Source organism: Mizuhopecten yessoensis, unplaced genomic scaffold (genome assembly GCF_002113885.1).
Source record: "Mizuhopecten yessoensis strain PY_sf001 unplaced genomic scaffold, ASM211388v2 scaffold8573, whole genome shotgun sequence".
Lineage (NCBI taxonomy): Eukaryota > Metazoa > Mollusca > Bivalvia > Pectinida > Pectinidae > Mizuhopecten > Mizuhopecten yessoensis.
The window spans coordinates 1076439-1097880 of NW_018407615.1; the positions used below are offsets into that span (position 1 = coordinate 1076439).

Here is a 21442-nt window from a genome sequence, read left to right on the forward strand (position 1 = left end):
AACCTGCACGGTTTCGGACAGTTTAAGGAGTACAGGGAAGGCGAATTACTTAACACGAATGTTTCCTTATTCCCTGTAACGATAGAGTGCCATGTAGCCTACGGTCTGTGTGCAGGATGTTCAGGAAAGTGAAAAGAAAAAAGGACAGCGGTTCGAAGAAATATGGCTGATCACCAATGTGGACCCTATTTAAATATAAGTGTTCTGAATTAGCAGCTGAAACAGACGATATTGAATGTTTTCAGCCAACGAAAGCGTATCCTCTACATTATCAAATAATGAAGGTATCCGCCAAATAATCAATGAAGTTACCACCACACACGCTGGACGTATGAATCTATACTGTTAACGTTACGTTAAAGTCACTCTGGTAGGACGGACGACACTAAGTAGTCAACATACCTTCAACTGCCCTTGTACATACAAGAAAAACTTGTAGACGAAGCTACATGCTAGAGTAAGCCGGAACTTTGTATTGTCGTAGTAATTGTTGTTGAGCTCAATTATCAAATCACCACACACCTCAGTCACGATGTCATCAGACCAAGTCCTGTAGGATCAATGAGAATGCAGAACTTCCGTGTTAATTGATATCTCCCGTAAAGACGTAAACGGGTTTTAGTGAAAATCTGCGATAAATAAAACATTAAAAGTGTGGAAAGGGACAACAAACCAAACTAAGGGAAGTGTCCAGTAACAAAATAAGTTCGTTTAGTTATTGATGTTACATCACAATGGAAATAAACAAGAAAATTGGATATTATGGAATATAATATACGCAACTGAGTCTCGTTAATAATTCGAAGGCATTTTTTATACATGTAACAAGTACTTATGAAGGTCTATTCAATAGTTTTAGTAATTTGATATCGTACTTTGTAAATGAAATGTATATAAAGCTATTTTGTGAACAAAATTTAAATAGATAAATGAAAGGCTGATCTGTAAACGGTGTAAAAAGGTAGTATCATGCATTTGTCTTTCTTTTTCAAATGTGATAAAACAAACGGTTACGTCATTACCAGGCAATAATTTGTAACACCTTCCAAACAAAAAACATCTTTGCGGAAACAATAACTTGTATAAAAATATCGAGATATTCTCGCAACAGACTGCGTTAACGTTTTAAAAGTGTAGATTACAAGAACCTTTGTTCCCGATTAAAATGTAAACATTTTAAGTTACTTGAGTCTATAATTGCTATGATACAACCGCTAGGAGGATTATCAGTGTAACGTCGCTTGCATTTACTACGTATATTTTTATCAAAAGGGCACTTTTGTATTGATATTGCAGCGTTTCATTTACAATACCGTCTTCACTAGGAACAAAATGAAAATTTGATACGTACTATTTTTAAGAGTATAATGATCCTGTATAACACATATTTTGATCAGGATTTGTTCCTTCATATGACCTTAAACGAAAAATGAAACTGTCCAGCATATACTGTTGGTTTTATACCCGGAGTTAATCAAAGAACCTACTTTCCAACTGAATTGTTGGTGGTTGACAGCGCCAGTACAGGTTTCTTGTCAACACCTCCGAAGGCTAGTCGCATCGTTCTGACAGTTCTAGTACTGGTGTCAAGTTCCACGAACAGCCCACAAGTAACAATGCCATAGTCAAATCCGCGACGGTGAGGCTGCTTCATGCCAACGATATACTCGTTCTGATGAAATAAGGAACCAATATCAAAGCTTTTTTCGGTCCATGAAAATAAGTGAAGTCGATTGAAATTTGAGATAACATGTATATCTAATTACAATAATATTATCATCAACAAATCATATTTGCATAAGCACGAGGAATGCTAATATTTGTATATTAGAACAGAGTTAACATAATTTGGGATGTATACCAAAAATGATCACTGACATTCTAAGTAATTGCAGTTTCTTTCAATGCATCTTAATTAGAAATTTCGACCTATCTTCTTTATCTTGAAGTCATAACAAGATGGCAATCCAAGATTTTATAAACTCTATTTGTACCAATACATTCTGGTAGTGATAATATCCGATATACAGTACACTTTCTCAGTGCATGTGCGTACAAACAATGCACATCAGGACAGTCATCTAATACAAGAGGCCCAAGAGGGCCTGTATCGCTCACCTGAATATTTAAGCAGTCATAGCAAAATATTCTCATTAAAATATTGAACTAAAAATATGGCTCCATCTGTTGAAACTACCAGCAAAATATTATTATAAGATTCTATGTTTTTTTATTCTTCTTCGGAAGTTGCTTTTTTCCCTGTGACCTTGTAAGTAGGTCAATGTCATTTTCCTTCTCAAATTGGTTAGCTCTATTCCAAAATGCTACCAGCCAAATCTTAGGAATCCATTCCTTTTAGTTCTTGAGAACAAATCCTTTAAAATTTTGTTGACCTCTGTGACCTCAAAAGTAGGTTGAGGTCATTTCATTCGCAAACTTTGGTGAACTCTATCTCAGGAAGTCACCAGCCAAATATTATATTTGTATGCCTATTAATTCTTCTTCAGAAGTAGTTTGAACCGTTTGACATATTTGAACGCTGTGACCTTGAAAGTAAGTCAATGTCATTTGCATTCGCAAACTTTGTTTGGCTCTTTCCCAGGAAATAACCAGCCAAATATTAAGGTTCAATACCTTCCAGTTCTTCAGAAGAAGTCGTTTTAAGTGTTTGACATATCTGTTTAATGTGACCTTGAAAGTAGATCAAGGTCATTTTCATTCGCAAACTTTGTTGGGCTCCTTCCCCGGAAATAACCAGCCAAATATCAAGGATCTTTACCTTCCAGTTCCTCAGAAGAAGTCGTTTAAAGTGTTTGACATATTTGACCCCTGTGACCTTGAAAGTAGGTCAAGGTCATTTTCGTTCTCAAACTTTTTCAGGCTCCTACCAACAAAGCTTTCAGTCAAATATCATGACTCTAGGCCTGTCCGTTCTTCAGAAGAAATTGTTTAACGGAAACGTTGACGAACGAGGACGGACGGACGGACGCCGCACCATGACATAAGCTCACTAGCCCTTCGGGCAGGTGAGCTAATAACTGAATCCCTTATGTGAGTTACCTCGCTCGTGAAAGGTATGGTGATTGAGGACAGTATCTCTCCATCACCCATGTGACTATATTCATTATTGATGAATTCGTCATCCAACTTACAGGTGCGTGGTCCTTTGCCTAAAACAACACAACAAGTGACCATCTACATCTGTCTGTGGATGAAACTGTAAAGTAAACTGACAATTCTGTGTTAAACTTCAAACGAATCGTGATACTTTGTGGACATGCAGATGTGTTCCAATCGTATAGCCTACTGTTCACCTTTTCATCCCTATGTAGCTATAGTAGACTCTACCATTCAATGATCTGGACGTGCTCATTCTGGTCTACAGTGGCGAAAAGGTTAATATTTAATTTTAGGACACAATTAAATGTACAAGCATGGAGTGATAGTATGTGTCATCGCTTAAAAATGGTACTACTATACCTTGTGATAAAAACTGCAGTTCTGCTCCAGCGGCCATAAGGAAAGCTTGCAGATCCAGATTGGGTGCGTGGCTCATCACGTGACCTCCAATCGTCTTAGATTGCGAAATACATTTTGTTTTTAAAGATTACAATACATAAACATCAGTTAGCGTTAATACTTAATGTACATTTTCATAAGAATAAATGAAAAAATATTCGTGACATTGCATGTTCAAAACAATCCAACGAGCTTTGAAAATAGAGACACCGTCTTATTTACAGAAATTCGATCACAGTCATATCTGTCTGTTCATTGTAACCGAGACGCCAACCGGATATATATATATAAACCACCAAAACCAAGTACGTGAGTCAGTATTCAATGGATTGACCATGGGTGAACATCTCTAAATATGGATCAAACTGTTGATAGGGGAACATCTCTCAATATGGATCAAACTGGTGATAAGTGAACATCTCTCAATATGGATCAAACTGTTGATAGGAGAACATCTCTCAATATGTATCAAACTGTTGATAGGTGAACATCTCTGAATATGGATCAAATTGTTGATAGGTGAACATATCTCAATATGGATCAAACTGTTGATAGGTGAACATCTCTGAATATGGATCAAATTGTTGATAGGTGAACATATCTCAATATGGATCAAACTGTTGATAGGCGAACATCTCTCAATATGGATCAAACTATTGATAGGTGAACATCTCTCAATATTGATCAAACTGTTGATAGGTGAACATCTCTCAATATTGATCAAACTGTTGATAGGTGAACATCTCTCAATATTGATCAAACTGTTGATAGGTGAACATCTCTCCATATGGATCAAACTGTTGATAGGCGAACATCTCTCAATATGGATCAAACTGTTGATAGGTGAACATCTCTCCCATAAAAAAACTTACGATTTATCACTTAATGTTGGCATGATTCAAAGCCTTATTCGTTTTATTATACTCCGCTTCCGTATGCAGAGTTATTGCATTTTATCATCTATTTTCGCTTTGCATTTTCATGGCAAGTATTATTAGAATAAATTTAGAATTCCATAATTGTAAAAGGCAATATATCTTTTTATATCTTGTTTAACTGTAGTACTATGTAACACAATAAATTATGACAAAAAATGCGCAGTGGTTTGTGATCCAGAATATAAGAATGTTCAAACTTCATAAATTATCATCTAAATATCTAATGACCCTCAGAAGACATGCGCTGTAGTATAGGTAATTATATACAGCTGTGTGAGTTTGTGTGAGCAATTTTTATCTGTCTAAAGATTTCTTTATAAGAAATATTCGAATAAGGCTTTAGAGCACATATAATTCGATGAAAAGTTAAAACTTTACAACGAAAAGACAAATGTGGCAGTGATCGACTTCTGGCAAATCAAGATCTTTCGTTGTGAAGGAAATTGTGGTTTGGAATGCTTGTTTAACATGTATTGTCAACCTGAATACGACAGAAATGTTGTTGTTATTGATATATTTAATATTGGCTTTGAAATTAAAGCATTTACTACGTATTGTAATAAAAACATAAAATTACAAGGAAACACATGACAACATACCGCTGTATTTCTGATTTGGTCCACACCTATCCACCGCAGGACGTCCAGGGCTGCTAACACACTTCTGTTTTTGGGACCTATGACAATCATTGGTGAATTAAAATAATGCATGGATTTTGATTTCATGGAATATACGCGTGAACCTGTGAAAGATCCCAATCTTTTTCAGGTCAAACATTAGGCAAAACCAATGTCAATGTAGGAAACAAATGTCGGCACGGTTATACAAACATGTAAAAACAAAATTAACAATGGGGGGTTTAACGGTTCATATATTCTCATTTTACAAAATGCATTTAAGTTTTTAACTGCGTCACCTTTGATTTTGACAGATATTTCGTTGAGTGTTTTTTCCAATGACGCCATGGTAACCCCGGCCCCGACTCGAACCTCGGTCAGTGTGGTCTCAACAATAGTCAGTTCCTTAACATTGGTTCCGCAGATAACCACGTCAGACGTCAGAATCCCCTTGCGCAGCAGATATCCTGTCATTGATACAAACCAAGTCAGTTTTAAGGTGATGGTACATATGTCCACGAAGCAAGTTCATATAGCAATACTACTTTTAAATAATTTAGAAACTTAAATGGTCAAATACTGACCGGTACTTATATGGCAAACATAAAGTCAAGAGGAGACGGTACACACAGTATATATTTTGGTGCCGTGATTTTGTTCTTTTCCCTATATTCTATGGACGGGTATTTCAAAAAACGGGGAAAGCATGTTATCTTTTTTAAATACGAGCTTCATGTGCGTCTGCGATGCCGATCTATTTTTTTACAATGATTGAAATTTGAACATAAATCGCCTCATAGAACAAATAGTGTCCAGATCGTCTCATGTCACATGAATTGATGACGTCATAGACAATGCCGAGCGTGACGTCAAAATTCGCTAAAAGCCGATCGGCCAAGATCGGCCCTGTGGCAGTCAACGTAAAAATCAGATCAGACCAAATCGGCCCTGTGGCAGTCTAAGGGTTAAAGTATTTAATTACCATATGTCATTCCTGTATCATAAATATCAAGTGAATTACATTCCAAATCAGGATTACAACTTTTCTATGATAATTAATTAAATTCGAGGTAAAACAATATCCTTCCCTCACATATAAATGACAAAAACGTAGATTGCAATTTATCACATCCCTGTTGAATCTTGTTATAGTAATACAAGCAATTTTCAGACCATGAAATACAACGTTCTGTATTGCACATGTGCAATACGGAATGTTGTATTTACCTACTAGCCGGGTATTTGCAAAAAATATCAAAGTTTATAAAATCTTTGTACCGATTTCTACCAAATACGGAAGGTATGTGATAAAATTAAGACCACACACTTGTGTTTTTCTAACGAATCAGAAAGCACTCGTTTATTGCGCGGACGTATATATTAGTACGCGCAATAAACTCGTGCTTTCTGATTCGTTAGAAAAACACAAGTGTGTGGTCTTGCAAATGTATGAAATAAATCCTCCGATCTGTTTTGGCTCTCTTGATTAACACTGTCACTCTCCTTTTCCACTTTCATGAGACACTTAGTTTATGATTAAACATCAACGAAGGTGAACAGTTTCGTATTTAACATTTCACTATGACTGACCAAAAATACTTTGAAAACAAGACAAATATCAGCGCATATTCATCATGGACTTGTCATACATGCCTTTTATGAAAGTGAATATTTCGAAATCATCACATTATCTGGTATGTGTCGTTAAATAATATGACGTCACCTATACTGTTGCATCCCATGACCACGGGAGCTCCCTGATGATCTGCCTTCAGTTGTAATATTCCGGCTAGAGTTGTGGGACGATACCAGGTGTACCGATCACCTCTAAATACCACGTCTTCTGTGTGGTAAGTCTCTGTCAGCTGCAAATTACAGAATTGTATATAAACGCCACTTATCTAAATATATTGACATTTACACTTTTCGTCACTATATAAATTATAACAGAAGAACATGCTTTCTTGGTTATCTTATCAGAAAGGGTCATATATTTACAAAATTACACCCAATCCCTCTCATTTATACGTCCATTTTATGTTATATTAAAATATACAACATATTTAAAAACGAAGATGCAGTCTTGGCAACGCGACAGTAAGTATGGTGATTATCATATCAAACTATTTGCCGTATCAAAATGCTGCCTGGCGATGATGATGTAATAGAGTATGCCATTTTATTTGCGTGTGTATTTATAGCACTGATTACAGGTACACTCGAAAATGTTTCCACCGTGAAAGCCCAGCTAAACAGTAAGCCCTACCTGCAGTTCCGGGGGAAATATGACGTCTTGAGAGGAGGCCTCCCGTGGAGTCTCGTCAATACCTCCTGATGTCTCATTCGTCTGTTGACACAGGCCTAATCCGCACGGACAGTTCTGGTAACGTGAATTAATATCAGCAAGTTACACAAATAATGGTCTACATTGACGGATGATGGTTAGACGCGTAACTGAGAAACTGTAGCATGGATGCCTGATGGTAAGATTCAGAAATGAAAGTCTGTAGTAAGATGTTTAATGGTTAGATCAACAACTGATATTCTCAAGTTTGCATGTCTATCGTGTACCAGGTTATATCCTAGATATACATCTGTCTTGTATTCTCATAATGATAGACAGTTTGCAATGGCGATGTAAATATTCATGAAACATATTAATGATTGCAACATGGATATAAATTGTATATATTAAGCAACACTTGAAAATACAGGGAAACAACTAATTCATTACATCATACATTGCGAATGAATACTCTATTGTTACCTTTTTGGCTTCCACAAAAGCATCAACTATGGGACGGTACCCGGTACATCGACATAGGTTTCCTACGGGGGTCAAACAAGTGTTGTTATATGTGTACATTGTATCTACCACACAATTGAAGCAAACAGATATACGATATAATTTAACCAAAGCTTCGAATAAGGTTAAAAAGTTGCCAAATCTGTGCAACCCATCCCAAAAACATGTCTATAAACACGCTTCTAGTTACAGAAAATATAACTATTGAAAGGCCAATCGGTGTTTGATTAAATCTAAGGAGTTGAGTTAGTTGTACTAAGTCAAGTGATCCTGGTATATAAAAAAAAAAGTCTTAATAATAATACGGCTTGTCATAACGTACCTTCCAACATTCTCTCCATTTGTTCCTGTGACGGACTAGGGTTGTTCCTAAACAATGTGTACATCGTCATAACCATCCCAGGAGTACAAAATCCGCATTGGAAACCCTGTGCCTCCACTAAACCTTTCTGTAGTTGTCAACAAAAACAGGTATGTCTTAATTTAATGATTGGTATAATTCGGAATAAATTTACAATACTTTACAATGTTTAAAAATAATTTCATTATTTTACTGATATTACATCAACATCAAAATCCAATATTACACGGTACAGCAAATTTACAGCTTGTCAAAAAGTTGACACTTTGAAGGAGCTCTGATATATAGTGTGAATTTTACTGTTTTCTATATAGAAGCAGCTTAAAGTATTAGTTGAATCCAAAGCGGCTAACGAAAGTCAAGTATCCATAAAGCACGTGCTACTGACCTGTACCGCGTGTAGTCCTGTCCGGGAATTTCCTACACCCTCCACGGTAGTGACCGCCCGACCGTGAAGGTAACACAATGGCACGAGACAGGCATTCACCGACACGTGTCTGTAAATATTAACACCTAATTCAAAATAGGAGATTTTAGAAATAATCCCAGCTATTAGTTTGCTAATTTATGCGACTAAAACTGAACTGTTATAAAAATTATTCGCTTTTCAAGAACATGTATTTGTAAAAGTGTATTCGAATAAGTTAAATAAAATAATGTTAACGATATAAAACTTCTGTTGGTAAAAGACGTATTTATGATGTCAATAGAACCTTTTTGATAACGCAATGATACTAAAGCGATGTTTAGTTAGGTACATGCTGTCAATTACATATCAACTGTAATCTATTTATCGATTGGTTTATTAGGGGATAATTTGTATAACGTAGCTAAAATTAGCAATGTAAACCCATGTACATCCGGCAATCAGAGTTCAAGGTGACAATGGTTTTCTTTATTCGCCCGTTGAGAGTATCAAATGTATAATATTTGGTGAAAATGTGACTGATAAAACTCAAGGAGAGATTGAAAAGTCCCATTTGTATCCTCGTCTTTAGACCTAGGATGGTCTACACCTTTTATCTATATACAAGCCATTCGGATCGATATGTCTCGCCTGTACCCCGCTTTGACCATCAATGCACATGTCAAATTTGGTAGGTGTAGCACTTATAGTTTCAAATAACCTAACTTAATGTCAGCATGTCCATGGACTATGAAAGGTAGGCCGCATCCAGCATCGGATGCCACATGGGTTGAGATGAACTACATGTACCTAAGATGCATCTATGGTGCAAGTTTGGTTGGTCTAACAATTATACGTTCAATGAAACTAACTAAAACGCAAAGATTTAATGTTGATGCCGCCGCCGTCGCCGGAAAAGCAACACCTTAGTCTCGCTTCCGCTACTTCGTGTTCGAATTTCTTTTGTCCAACGATGCTGCATTTAAAAAGAAAATAACGGACGGACTACTCTTTCAAAGGAATACAACAGTAATGAAATAAACACACTATTTAGTTCAGTTAGGTGAAATGGTTAAGTCGCTATAATTTCTCATACTTGAGTAGTACTGGTATGGAGAGTGTCGTGGACAAACATATATGAAGGCAAATGAAGAGCAAGTAACTATAGGACAAAATGACAAAATAAACAACATTACGTCATTGACTTGCTTGTGACGTCATATGATGACATCATGACGGTGCATGCGCCGCAAGCACCCTGTCCACATGCTGATTTTGTTCCAGTTAGATATACTGAGGCCACGATAAGGAAATCATTACATGTTTTGTCAATCATATATTGGAATCTACTAACTAGGCATTCGTAGAGATACATGTATCCATATATATGAATTCACCTTACTCATAACATATAAACGTTAATCATAGAGAAATCAAGACTATACCCTTATAATACAGCGTGACGTATTAATAATAAACGGAGTTGCGGCAAATAAACATCCTGAACAGTTATACATTACAATACACATTGTGTACAGTTTAAACAATCAAATAGTTACAAAAACCAGTGAACATTGTACTAAGATTATTTTGTTTTTTGAGATAACTCAATTCGACATGTGTGCAGTGCGTATCTTGTATATTAAAAACACATCAAATTTAAACATTTGGTGACTCACTTTTCACCACTTATACAATCGGTGTGGTCAAATTAATCAGTTTAATTTATATAAACATGCACAACCACGAGAATAAGTAATTTACATGAATATGTTATCATGACATAGTATTGTACATGTAGGAATATGTACCGACCTAAACAACGATAGAGTATAAAATAAGCTACGATTTAGGTATTACATTAACGGCACATTTACGTTATATATACATATAAATGATCGACTCATCACTTGCATAACCGAAGTGTTCAGGCAACTATGTATAAACTACATATAAAGATGTATGGATACGGGTCTGGCGAAGATATTGAAGAAGGGTTGTCTCTGGGCTTGGGCTCCCAACCTCGATCTAAAATATAAAAAGTACACGTATACATCTAGAAAAAACTACGTCATATATGTACAGAAATCACTTCATACAGGCACAACAACACAAATCAACGTCGGTACAAAAGGTCGATAAAGAAAATAATAATTACTTGACATTTGTGTTTAATCTTAATTGGCCCATAGACGCAAACGTATGTACAAAATATTCCAGAGGAATTATGGCGCCCAGCATTGTACTATCTTCATTATTTCTGTGCTATCTTTCAGAGAAAGCATTTTGTTGCAACTTTTGACATTATTATTTCAAAATGAGGTTTTCCTCTTACTACATTATCATTGAGTAAACAAGAAAGACTCCTGACTTCTGACAGAAATATAAAATATATTCTTCTGACAAAGCCCTACAATGAACTTTGCAAAACTGAGGAACAGGATGAACCAACTGAAGGAACTTAAGGCATTTACTTTACCATCTGAGAAATTGCGATAACAATTGATGAATCTCAATACTAGATATGCACAAATATGGACCAAGAGGAAATAACACGTGATCAAAATATCTCGTTTACTATTTAAGATATAGCGATAACATTATTTGCCTGTCAATGTCCGGGATGGCCGCCTGGTAGCTATTTTTTGTCAACAAGTTTGAATCAACTTCTTAGGAATAGCGATAACAAGTATAATACGGAGAGTTGTACGGACGGACCACAGACGGACCACGGACGGACCACAGACGAAAAACGATTTGAACAAACATCATCTGATGACTGCGAGCCAAACGTTTTTGATCGAAACAGGAGAAACGAAGAAGATGAATAACAAAACAAATAATGCAATTGTTGCAGGATATGGACGGACTAGCTCTGTTTACGGAGCCTGTACTAATGCCAGAACGGTAACTATACATTGGAAATATTTTGCTTGACAAGTTATTCCTATAAAAACACATATGCCATGAGAATTTTACGATGGACCTTTTCAGGGTTGATGAATTTATTTTAATTCAATTCAGATTTATTTAGTTACTGTTTTCAGCTAAAATTCTTCTAAAATTGAAAAAAATGACTTCCCGTATCGCTCGACTGGATATCAAAGAACCACTTCTCATTATTGATATATGGTAAAACCGTTGGGGGCTGAACTATTTCCATGAATCAGAATAACCCGATAACCGAGTCCGCAGAAGGTTGGTGGGCTTTCCGGGCCAAACTATGGTCATATGATTGTACAGTCTCATCATGTATAGCATGTGCATATGGTAACAGGGTGTAAATCTCAACCGTTATCATGTTGCGACACAGTGACTTAAGTCCCAATGGGCGAGGTTGGCCCAGGAACCAATGCTGGTAGTGTGATGGTTTTAATTGTCATACCAAGCAATCAAGCATAGGTTTTAGGATGGGGATTCTAACCATTTCAATGTGATAATTTGTGGACTAGTCCCCATGAGCAGGGACGAACCTTAGGCAATATTTACATGTGTACCAATTCTTTAAAGAGCTATGGATTGAGAACTCAACCAATTCCATGCTATCATCTAGAAAACTATTTCCCCGCGTCATGCAGGACCCTGAAGGGTGTTTCTAGTAGAGAAGTTGCATTGACCAGTTATATGTAATATCAGGCAAAAATCTATGTAGTTGAAAATCAAAGAAAAAGAAGATGAAAGATGGAGCTAAATCCCCAGGATTGGTTTGGACTCGAGAGTGTGCCCTGGTCGGAATAATGTATTGGTCCTATAGCCATATGTGTTTTATGTATACTATGTGCTTGAGTATTGGGGTTTAGCAGTTGTATGAAGTACAGCAGTTCCTCTATTAAGGCCCTACCCCTCCAGCTCAAGGGATAACAGCAACTTAATGTATAGAGTACATGGCCACTTCTTAAGATGAATAGGGTTTCCCATGTAGTATTGAAAAGCTTAATTCAAATTTAAGGACCAAACAACATGCCTTATTGGAATCACACACTATACAGCGTTAAGTGTCAAGACTAAATGGAGACTAATTTGGTCAGAAATAAGTTCCAGGCCAAAATATGATATACTCGTACCCAAGACGTACACTCTAAAATATTTACATGAATTTCCTCAGTTTGCTCCACTCCTTTCTTCTTTTTCTTAATGCGCACGAGTTGAGAATAAAAGTGATGTATTACTTATGCAGCAGATATCGATGTAACGAAGTTTTAATCAATGTTAAGGGAGACACAGTATAAAAATAGATACTCGTGATCTGTGTGGTTAGGTGTATTACCTTTTTACCGTTGACGAAGAAGACCAATGTGTTCCGTGGATCCATGGTGTCCCGTAAGTTGTAACCGAGCCAGGCGTCTGTCGGAAGTAAGGAAATAGGCTAATAAAAATGGCACAGATCTCTTTGTCATGTCCTTATAGAACGACTTATTGGGTGACTATCCTCGATAACAAAATACCTATGTTGCTAGGGTCGTCTTACCTTGCCACGTATAACAATGATGACACTGTTCACGTCACGGTAAAACAGATAACTACAAATGACGTGATTCAACTTTAACCCCTTTCCCTCGAACCCGACGTTTTTTCTCTGGTTTATTATGTTATCTAAACGAACCAGAACGTGTTACTGTGTGGGCAAATATCTATTGCCCAGATTTCGAATGACCTACTAGCACTGTGCCCTTTTAGATAAAACCAAGCATTTTCTTGTTAAAGTTTTCCGTGCCTGATTTTGTATATACAGAATTAATTAACACGTTCTATTCTAGAAAACATTTGGATTTGTGATTTTTTAACGCCTCCTTCTTATAAAATTCCAACAAACTGCTTCCGGTGGCCGGAACGGAGAAGGACGCAAGCTAAAAATGGTGTGAGAATTTAATCGATTGATCATGTTTGTGTGGACATTATCCGTTAATAATCACCTTTATATGTCAACATATTGACAAGTTATGATTTTCTTCAAGTTGAGAACATTATCAACACGAAGAAACCAATCAATGACTCTATTACGGATATCCTGTCATGATGAGTGTATCATTCCCTTGCATACAGTATTATAAGCATATACACAGTAATATCACTCTATTTATATGTAGTTACCTGATATCAGTGTAACTCATGACATCGTAATAACCTATTGTGTCAGGTCAAAGTCGTAACATACCTTGACTGTGATGGTTAAACATCAACGTTTTTATATTCCCAAAATAAAAATAACACTCTCCTATCTGTGTTTACATACGTTAAAAATCCTACACGTGTCATGGGCTTACTTTTTATTGGTAATCTTTTCTGCCTAATATGTGTGTTACTATAAATAGTAACAGTTTATTTATATCGCCTAATCCTCTCTATGGCAAGCATGCTTTGAATCTGGATCTTGGTCTCCTTTGTGCTTGCACAAACCCCATTTTTCAGCATCTGTGTCAAAAGGAGATGCTACGTTGATCATGACAGGAACCACATAAACGATGATCTGATGATCTTGTTTTGAAGTGAGTTAAACTTTGTCGGTATGACACTGGCATTTTTGTTGTTTTTTGTATATATGTTAACCTACTTCTTTCTTACATATAGATGCAAATTTTCTTTTATATTAGAACTATATGCCTCCTATCATGTACATGTAAATAACTCATGTTATCATAGTCATCATCTCCAACCAACTCCAAGTTATCATTATACATTGCCCGTGTGTCTGAGTAAATATTGTCAGTTTGAAAACGGTTGATATGCACCTAAATATATGTACTGAGATACACGGGCATCTTAAGAAAGACTTGACTAGTATCTCTGTGATGAGGTTATTACTTGAATTTCTTCTTCTTCTTCTTCTTTATACGAGGGCTCCATCAGTTTGATGATTATGCCATCGGGGGTCCTATATTGTAGAGGCGTGAAGGGGTTATTTATGATTCCCTGAGAGCTTCACCCCCTCCCCTTATACACTATCATATATTTTTGCCTTATTCAGTAATGTTAATTAACAACAATAGTTTTAAAATGTTTGTCCTTAGTAAAATTGTTATTTTAAGTAATGATGTAGAATTAAATCCTGGGCCCCAGGGCAATCTTGAAATAATCCATCTTAATGTTAGATCAGTACGTAACAAACTTGATATAATTGAAGCAGAATTTGCAAGTAATGATATTATCTGTTTGACAGAGACACATCTCAATCAGGAAATACATAGTAATGACATTATGATTGATTCACATCCTGGTGAACCACATAGGAGGGATAGATTAACAGGATTTGGAGGGGGCATTTTAATATATTATAAAGATACAGTTTTAACCAAAAGGAGACATGATTTAGAGAATGATGACATTGAAATATTATGGATTGAAGTTTGTGCAGGGAATCATAAATTATTACTTGGGTGTATATATAGACCCCCTGATGCAAATGTTGAGTACTGGACAAAATTAGATACAATTCTTGAAAATGCAACAAACACAACACTAGATATAATTATTACAGGTGATATAAATAACGATATGTTAAAACTACGACCTAACTCTCATCTTTCTAAGCTCTTAACAAAGTATAATATTAAAAGTATGATAAAAGAACCTACACGTATAACTACAAATAGCTCTACATCACTAGATGTATTGTTAACAAACAACAGTCGTTTGATTCAAAGTACATTAGTTAGTCCAAAGTTGTGTAGTGACCATTCACCTATTAGTTTTATTATTTCTTATTCAGTTTTTAAACATAGATCATACAAGAAAAAAATTCTGATGTATGAAAATGCAGATTTTGGGAAAATGAATATGTCTTTGAATGAAATAGACTGGCTAGCAATCTCACAAACAAACAACACTAAAGAATTTAATAATATACTTACTGAAGCTATTTCTGATCAAGTTGTTAAATGTATACCTTCAAAATTGATAACTATCCGGCCAGATGACAAACCGTGGATGACCAATAAAATAAGGCTGATATTAAGACAGAAAAATAGAATTCACAAAAAAGCAAAAAATATTAATAGTCAGACTTGTTGGGAAACCTTTAGACTAATTAGAAATGAAGCTATTGATATGATAAGAAATGCCAAGAAGTTTTATCTTGAAAATCTCCAAAAATCCTTATGTGATAAATCTGTACCACCTAGTAAGTGGTGGAAAGTTGCCAAATCTGTTTTAAACTTTAATAATAAACTGAAAAGTATACCACCAATATATGATGAAGGAATGAGCATTCAACACCCAACTGATAAAGCTGTGACTCTAAATAACTACTTTTCATCTATAGCATCTTCTTCTCCTGATCTTGAACAATTACCTCCCTTGGTTAATAACTTTCCTTCTAAACTAGATAATATCTTTATTTCTGAGCAAGATGTTTTAGACCAATTACAAATCCTTAATGATAAAAAACCGCCTGGTCCAGATGAGATGATCCCAAAAATTATTAAGCAGCTTCGTTCCTCCATTTCATTACCGCTACAATTGCTATTTAATAAAACCATAGAAACTGGCAAAATACCAACATCCTGGAAATTGGCAAATGTTAATGCTATTTATAAGGGTAAAGGGTCACAGAATGAAGTTACAAACTATAGACCAATATCAATCACATCATGCTTTAGTAAAATTATTGAAAAAATTATATTTAAAAATTTATATAACTATCTTACTGATAATGAAATCATATCCAAACATCAATCTGGATTCTTACCTGGTGACTCGACTGTAAATCAGCTTTTATCTATATATCACATAATAGTAAGTAATTTAGATGGGGGTAAAGAAGTGCGATTTGTATTTTGTGATGTGAGCAAAGCTTTCGATAGAGTATGGCATGATGGTCTTATATTCAAACTAGAGTCAATTGGAATAAAAGGAAAATTGTTATCTTGGTTCAAAGACTATTTATTTGAAAGAAAACAGAGAGTGTTTACAGAGGGCCACTTTTCAAATTTTACTAATGTTAATGCTGGAGTTCCTCAGGGATCAATTCTTGGGCCTTTTTTATTCCTACTGTACATTAATGATATAACAGACCAAGTTAATAATAATATTAAATTATTTGCTGATGATACTTCCTTATACATAATTATTGATAATAATCCAATACAAGCAGCAGAAAGTCTAACAAATGATCTTCAGAATATAAGTACATGGGCAAAAAAGTGGGACTTAAAATTTAATGCTGCAAAAACTGAATCTGTTATTTTTACTAGGAAAAAAGAACCAAATCACCCACCTATTTCTTTCTTGAATGAACCACTAACTAACAATAGATTTCACACTCATCTTGGTCTTACTTTCACTGAAGATGGTAAATGGGCTGAACACATACAAAATACCTATGATAAGGCATATAAAAGAATAAACATTCTTAGAAGTCTAAAACATTCTGTTGATAAAAAATCACTTATTATAATGTATACCTCTTATATTAGGCCAATCTTAGAATATGCAAGTGTAGTATGGGACAATTGTACAGAACAGGAAAAAACACTTCTCGAATCAGTCCAATTAGATGCAGCCAGGATAATTACAGGATTACGCCGAGGAACATCTCATGTGAAACTTTACGAAGAATTAGAATGGGAAACATTAGCTGAAAGAAGAAATAAACAAAAATTAATTTTTATGTATAGAATTCTGCATAATGACTCCCCATCTTACTTATTAAATATTATAGATCCATTTATTAATGATATTACAAGTACAAGATATGAGTTAAGGGGAAATAGAATTTTTAATCCGCCTCTCTGTCGAACAGATAATTATTTTAACAGTTACTTTCCTGCCACTCTCAACAAATATAATCAGCTGGACTCTACTATTACTAACTCCCAATCCCTATCTCAGTTTAAAAAACACCTAAAAAACCTTAACAAACCCCATAATGATGTAACCCTCATATTTAAATATTCAGGATGCAGAAAAATTAATATTATTTTATGCCAACTACGAAATAAGGCCAGTAATTTGAACTTTGACCTTTATAATGATCACTTGTCTGGATCACCTACTTGTGATTGCAGACAGGATCAAGAAACCCCCTACCATTACTTTTTTGAATGTCAAAATTTTAATAACCAAAGACATGTTCTGATGAACTCTTTACCGAATGATAATCATATGCATAATAATATAAATGTCTTTCTCAATGGTTGTTCACAATGTAGTGATGATATAAGTGCTTCTATACTTGAAAAGGTATCAGTCTTTATCACTGATACAAAGAGATTCCTTAACCACCATTAGTTGTTTCTGTACTGTGAATAATAAAATTCATCTTGCTTACAAGTCTTTCTACAAAAAAATAAAAAAAAAAAAATAATATAATTCTTACTTTATAAATTGATAAAATAAATTGATGAATGTAGGTGGTTGGATGATGATGAAAAAATGATGACTTCTGCTGAAAATAATTAACTATATACAAAATATGTACATTGTATTATCAAAAATCTCCTAGTGTTGCATGGCGAGGATCCAAGGTCTGCTGGGGTGAATGACCAAAGCCAGTGTATGGCTAAGGACTTTGTATGGTCAGAATCCCTACTAGCTTATGGATCTCTTGCAGCCCAACACTGGGGGATCCTTGGTCTAAATACCTAAAACTTCTATGGGAGTTACTCCCCTTGCATCACTATTTCTGTAACTATTTCATGTACCATTTCTTTCTATTTCTTTCTATATATAGTTTATATTTGTTTGTAATTCTGGCTAGGAGAGGACTTATATAGGCATAGCCTGTTGTCCAATCCTTTTGATTTTTCAATAAAATTTACTGAAATGAAAAAAAAATCCAACAACAGACGTTCAAAATAGTGCCCGAACCGACAAATAAATCGCTACATATTAAAGTATAGGATGAGGCAATGACGTTTTATCTTTATACCTAATAAATTTAACTCTATCCCACCAGTACCTCAATATGTTAACAAAAGAACGAATGTTCCAAATAAATATAGTTTAGGAATACATTCTCTACCAATGATTTATACGAAGTATGGTAGACTGTCGGAAGAAAATCCTTTCAGGAGAATGCCAAAATGTGAACACAAACTCGATGAAAGCAAGCGACGGAGAAATATGAACAAATGAAAGATATACATGTACCCCCTTAAAATGTAGGAGAGTAAGCGTCTTCTGGCGTTCACGAGTAACGTCACATAAGTGAGAACAAGGTAGTGACAACATCCAAATATTGATATTCCTATGGAAAAAACTAAGAATATCCCCTTCAGGATCACGATGGCGACAATAAAATTAAGAATATCCCCTTCAGGATCACGGTGGCGACAATAAAACTAAGAATATCCCCTTGAGGATCACGATGGCGACAATAAAACAAAGAATATCCCCTTCAGGATCACGATGGCGCCAATAAAACTAAGAATATCCCCTTTAGGATCACGATGGCGACAATAAAACTAACAATATCCCCTTCAGGATCACGATGCCACAATAAAACTAAGAATATCCCCTTGAGGATCACGATGGCGACAATAAAACAAAGAATATCCCCTTCAGGATCACGAAGGCGACAATAAAACTAAGAATAGCCCCTTCAGGATCACGATGGCGAAAATAAAACGAAGAATATCCCCTTCAGGATCACGATGGCGACAATAAAACTAAGAATATCCCCTTCAGGATTACGATGGCGACAATAAAACTAAGAAAAGCCCCTTCAGGATCACGATGGCGAAAATAAAACTAAGAATATCCCCTTCAGGATCACGATGGCGACAATAAAACTAAGAATATCCCCTTCAGGATCACGACGGCGACAATAAAACTAAGAATAGCCCCTTCAGGATCACGATGGCGACAATAAAACTATGTTTATTCAGTCCTCAACATCGTTGTTTCTATTGAAGTTTCGGAAAGCAAAAGAACCCAACATTAGTCTGAAATATTCAGCAGGCAACGATAGCATATACATGTTCATCAAAAGCAGCTGTAGACACCAAACATAATCATTCACTAGGCTGACTTACTTGACCACACTCACGTATGCGTTTATCGAGGGTACCGAGGTATACGATTTTAGAATGTGTATAAACATCGGATACAAAGTATTGCTAGTATTTACAGTGTACTGATGTGTATACGTGTATTATTAACCAAAATCATAACAGTTCACATGTACATCATATATTACTCAAAATCCCGAAACCGAGCCCCTGTGCACATAACTACATAACTTAATTCAAAAACGTCATCTTCACCTATAGCTACAGGTACGCTTTGGTGGAGCAAAACAGTTTTTGTAAAATGTGATTTTTTTCAGTATTAATTTGTATATTGCGAATTGTAATACATGATAAAAATGACAATTGTGAGATTTCAACAAGTTTTTGTAGATGCAAGTTCTGTTCAAAGATATAGATAACATACGTACAGTGGTCTTTTATTATACTTACTGTTATTACATATATTTGTATGTTTTGAATGATAAAATAACAAAAATAATAAAAAAAATAAAAATCTGATAAGATTCTCAAATATTTTTTTCGTAATACTGGTGTGCTTTTTTTCTTTGTATGATTGATAAAATCACTACATTTTCAATTAATTTCAGACTAAATATTTGGTCATTATGCAAGGTAAGTTAAAATTTGATATCTGAATAGTTTGTTTTTGAAGGAATTTGACAATTTTCACCTTAGAAAATTGGGGAAAATGTGCAGGTTTTTTTAAGGAAAATCAATATTTTTCCAAAATACTTTTTCTTTCTCTATAACACTGAATATTTACAGTATTCGCTGTCCAATAGTGGTTCAATATCATTGGAATGACTAAAAGAGCTATTAAAGAGACATTTTGATTTGATTTTTTTTATACTGTAGTATATTATCACGGATTTAAGTCCTGATATTCTTATTCATATACACAAGAAAAAAAAATGACCCCCTGCCATACATAAGATTTGAGAGTCAAGTTGACCATGACAACAGCATTAAGTTACGTCGACGTAGTATTCCATGTGATGTTTATTTTAAGATGCTGCGAATTTCAAAACAAATACTGAAATATATCACTTTTATAAATTATTTTTAAATGATATAATGACAACCCGGCAGTACAATAGAAATGCCGTTTTCAAACATTCCGGTAGTCTGTCCTAACAACCATGCATCCCCTTACTCGACCATTCGAAACACCTAACAACAACGAATTATAATTTGTAATACTAAGTCACTAAACACGTTTCTTAAGTGCAACACATTGTTAAATTAAGTCATTAATCCATTTACTTAGTTTTATTGTAGACCAAAGCTTACATTTATCGTTTTAGTCCTATCCGGATATGCACAACACAATTACTATCGCCACATGAAAACTTTCCGGAATCCGCCCCCCGGCATACCGTTTTTTGCTTATCTAACCCGGAGTGTCAATAGCTACTCCGAACAATGAAACAGCCTCTCATATTATTTTATACACTATTCCAATAATCTTTAATATCTCTACATGATCCAAAGAATCTGCTCTTACGTCAATAAATCGAACAGCCCTCACCTGCTATGCAGCACACTGATATCTGCTGCACACCGTTGATACACAGCTTGGCGATATGTGTAAGGAACGACAACTCTGTGTAGAGATTGATAAGATAAAAATGTAGAGCAAATGGAGAGGAAAAACCGTCTTGCGGAAAAACCACATCCGGAGAGATGTTTCTCTCAAAAGACACTTTATAGCCCGTTACGCAGATGACACAAAGTACATACTTGGCAAATCTCACCGAGTTTTACAATTAGTTTGCAGCCCTTAAATTTGGAAAGAAGGTTAATCGCCCCCTCCCCCTGAAATCCCCCC

General features: G+C 35.3%; 1 protein-coding gene across 5 annotated transcripts in view; it reads right to left on the reverse strand.

The window, feature by feature from the left end:
• The window catches only part of LOC110456211 (xanthine dehydrogenase/oxidase-like), a 49065-nt gene that overhangs the window by 18735 nt on the left and 8888 nt on the right, over positions 1-21442 (reverse strand). Inside the window, exons 1-16 of one of the 5 annotated variants that reach the window (XM_021506792.1) lie at positions 21143-21223; positions 17047-17219; positions 12915-12991; positions 10618-10675; positions 9844-9940; positions 8630-8738; positions 8203-8329; positions 7842-7903; positions 7341-7454; positions 6798-6939; positions 5374-5541; positions 5057-5133; positions 3481-3574; positions 3061-3170; positions 1488-1672; positions 403-550 (exon numbers count right to left, since the gene is read on the reverse strand). In XM_021506792.1, coding sequence (XP_021362467.1) covers positions 403-550; positions 1488-1672; positions 3061-3170; positions 3481-3574; positions 5057-5133; positions 5374-5541; positions 6798-6939; positions 7341-7454; positions 7842-7903; positions 8203-8329; positions 8630-8738; positions 9844-9940; positions 10618-10675; positions 12915-12959 — 1536 coding nt within the window. In that variant the 5' untranslated portion in view covers positions 12960-12991; positions 17047-17219; positions 21143-21223. Of the gene's footprint in view, positions 1-402; positions 551-1487; positions 1673-3060; positions 3171-3480; positions 3575-5056; positions 5134-5373; positions 5542-6797; positions 6940-7340; positions 7455-7841; positions 7904-8202; positions 8330-8629; positions 8739-9843; positions 9941-10617; positions 10676-12914; positions 12992-13802; positions 13840-17046; positions 17220-21118; positions 21224-21442 lie in introns of those variants that run through there. The other 4 variants (XM_021506791.1, XM_021506793.1, XM_021506790.1 and 1 more) reach the window with 4 other exon arrangements.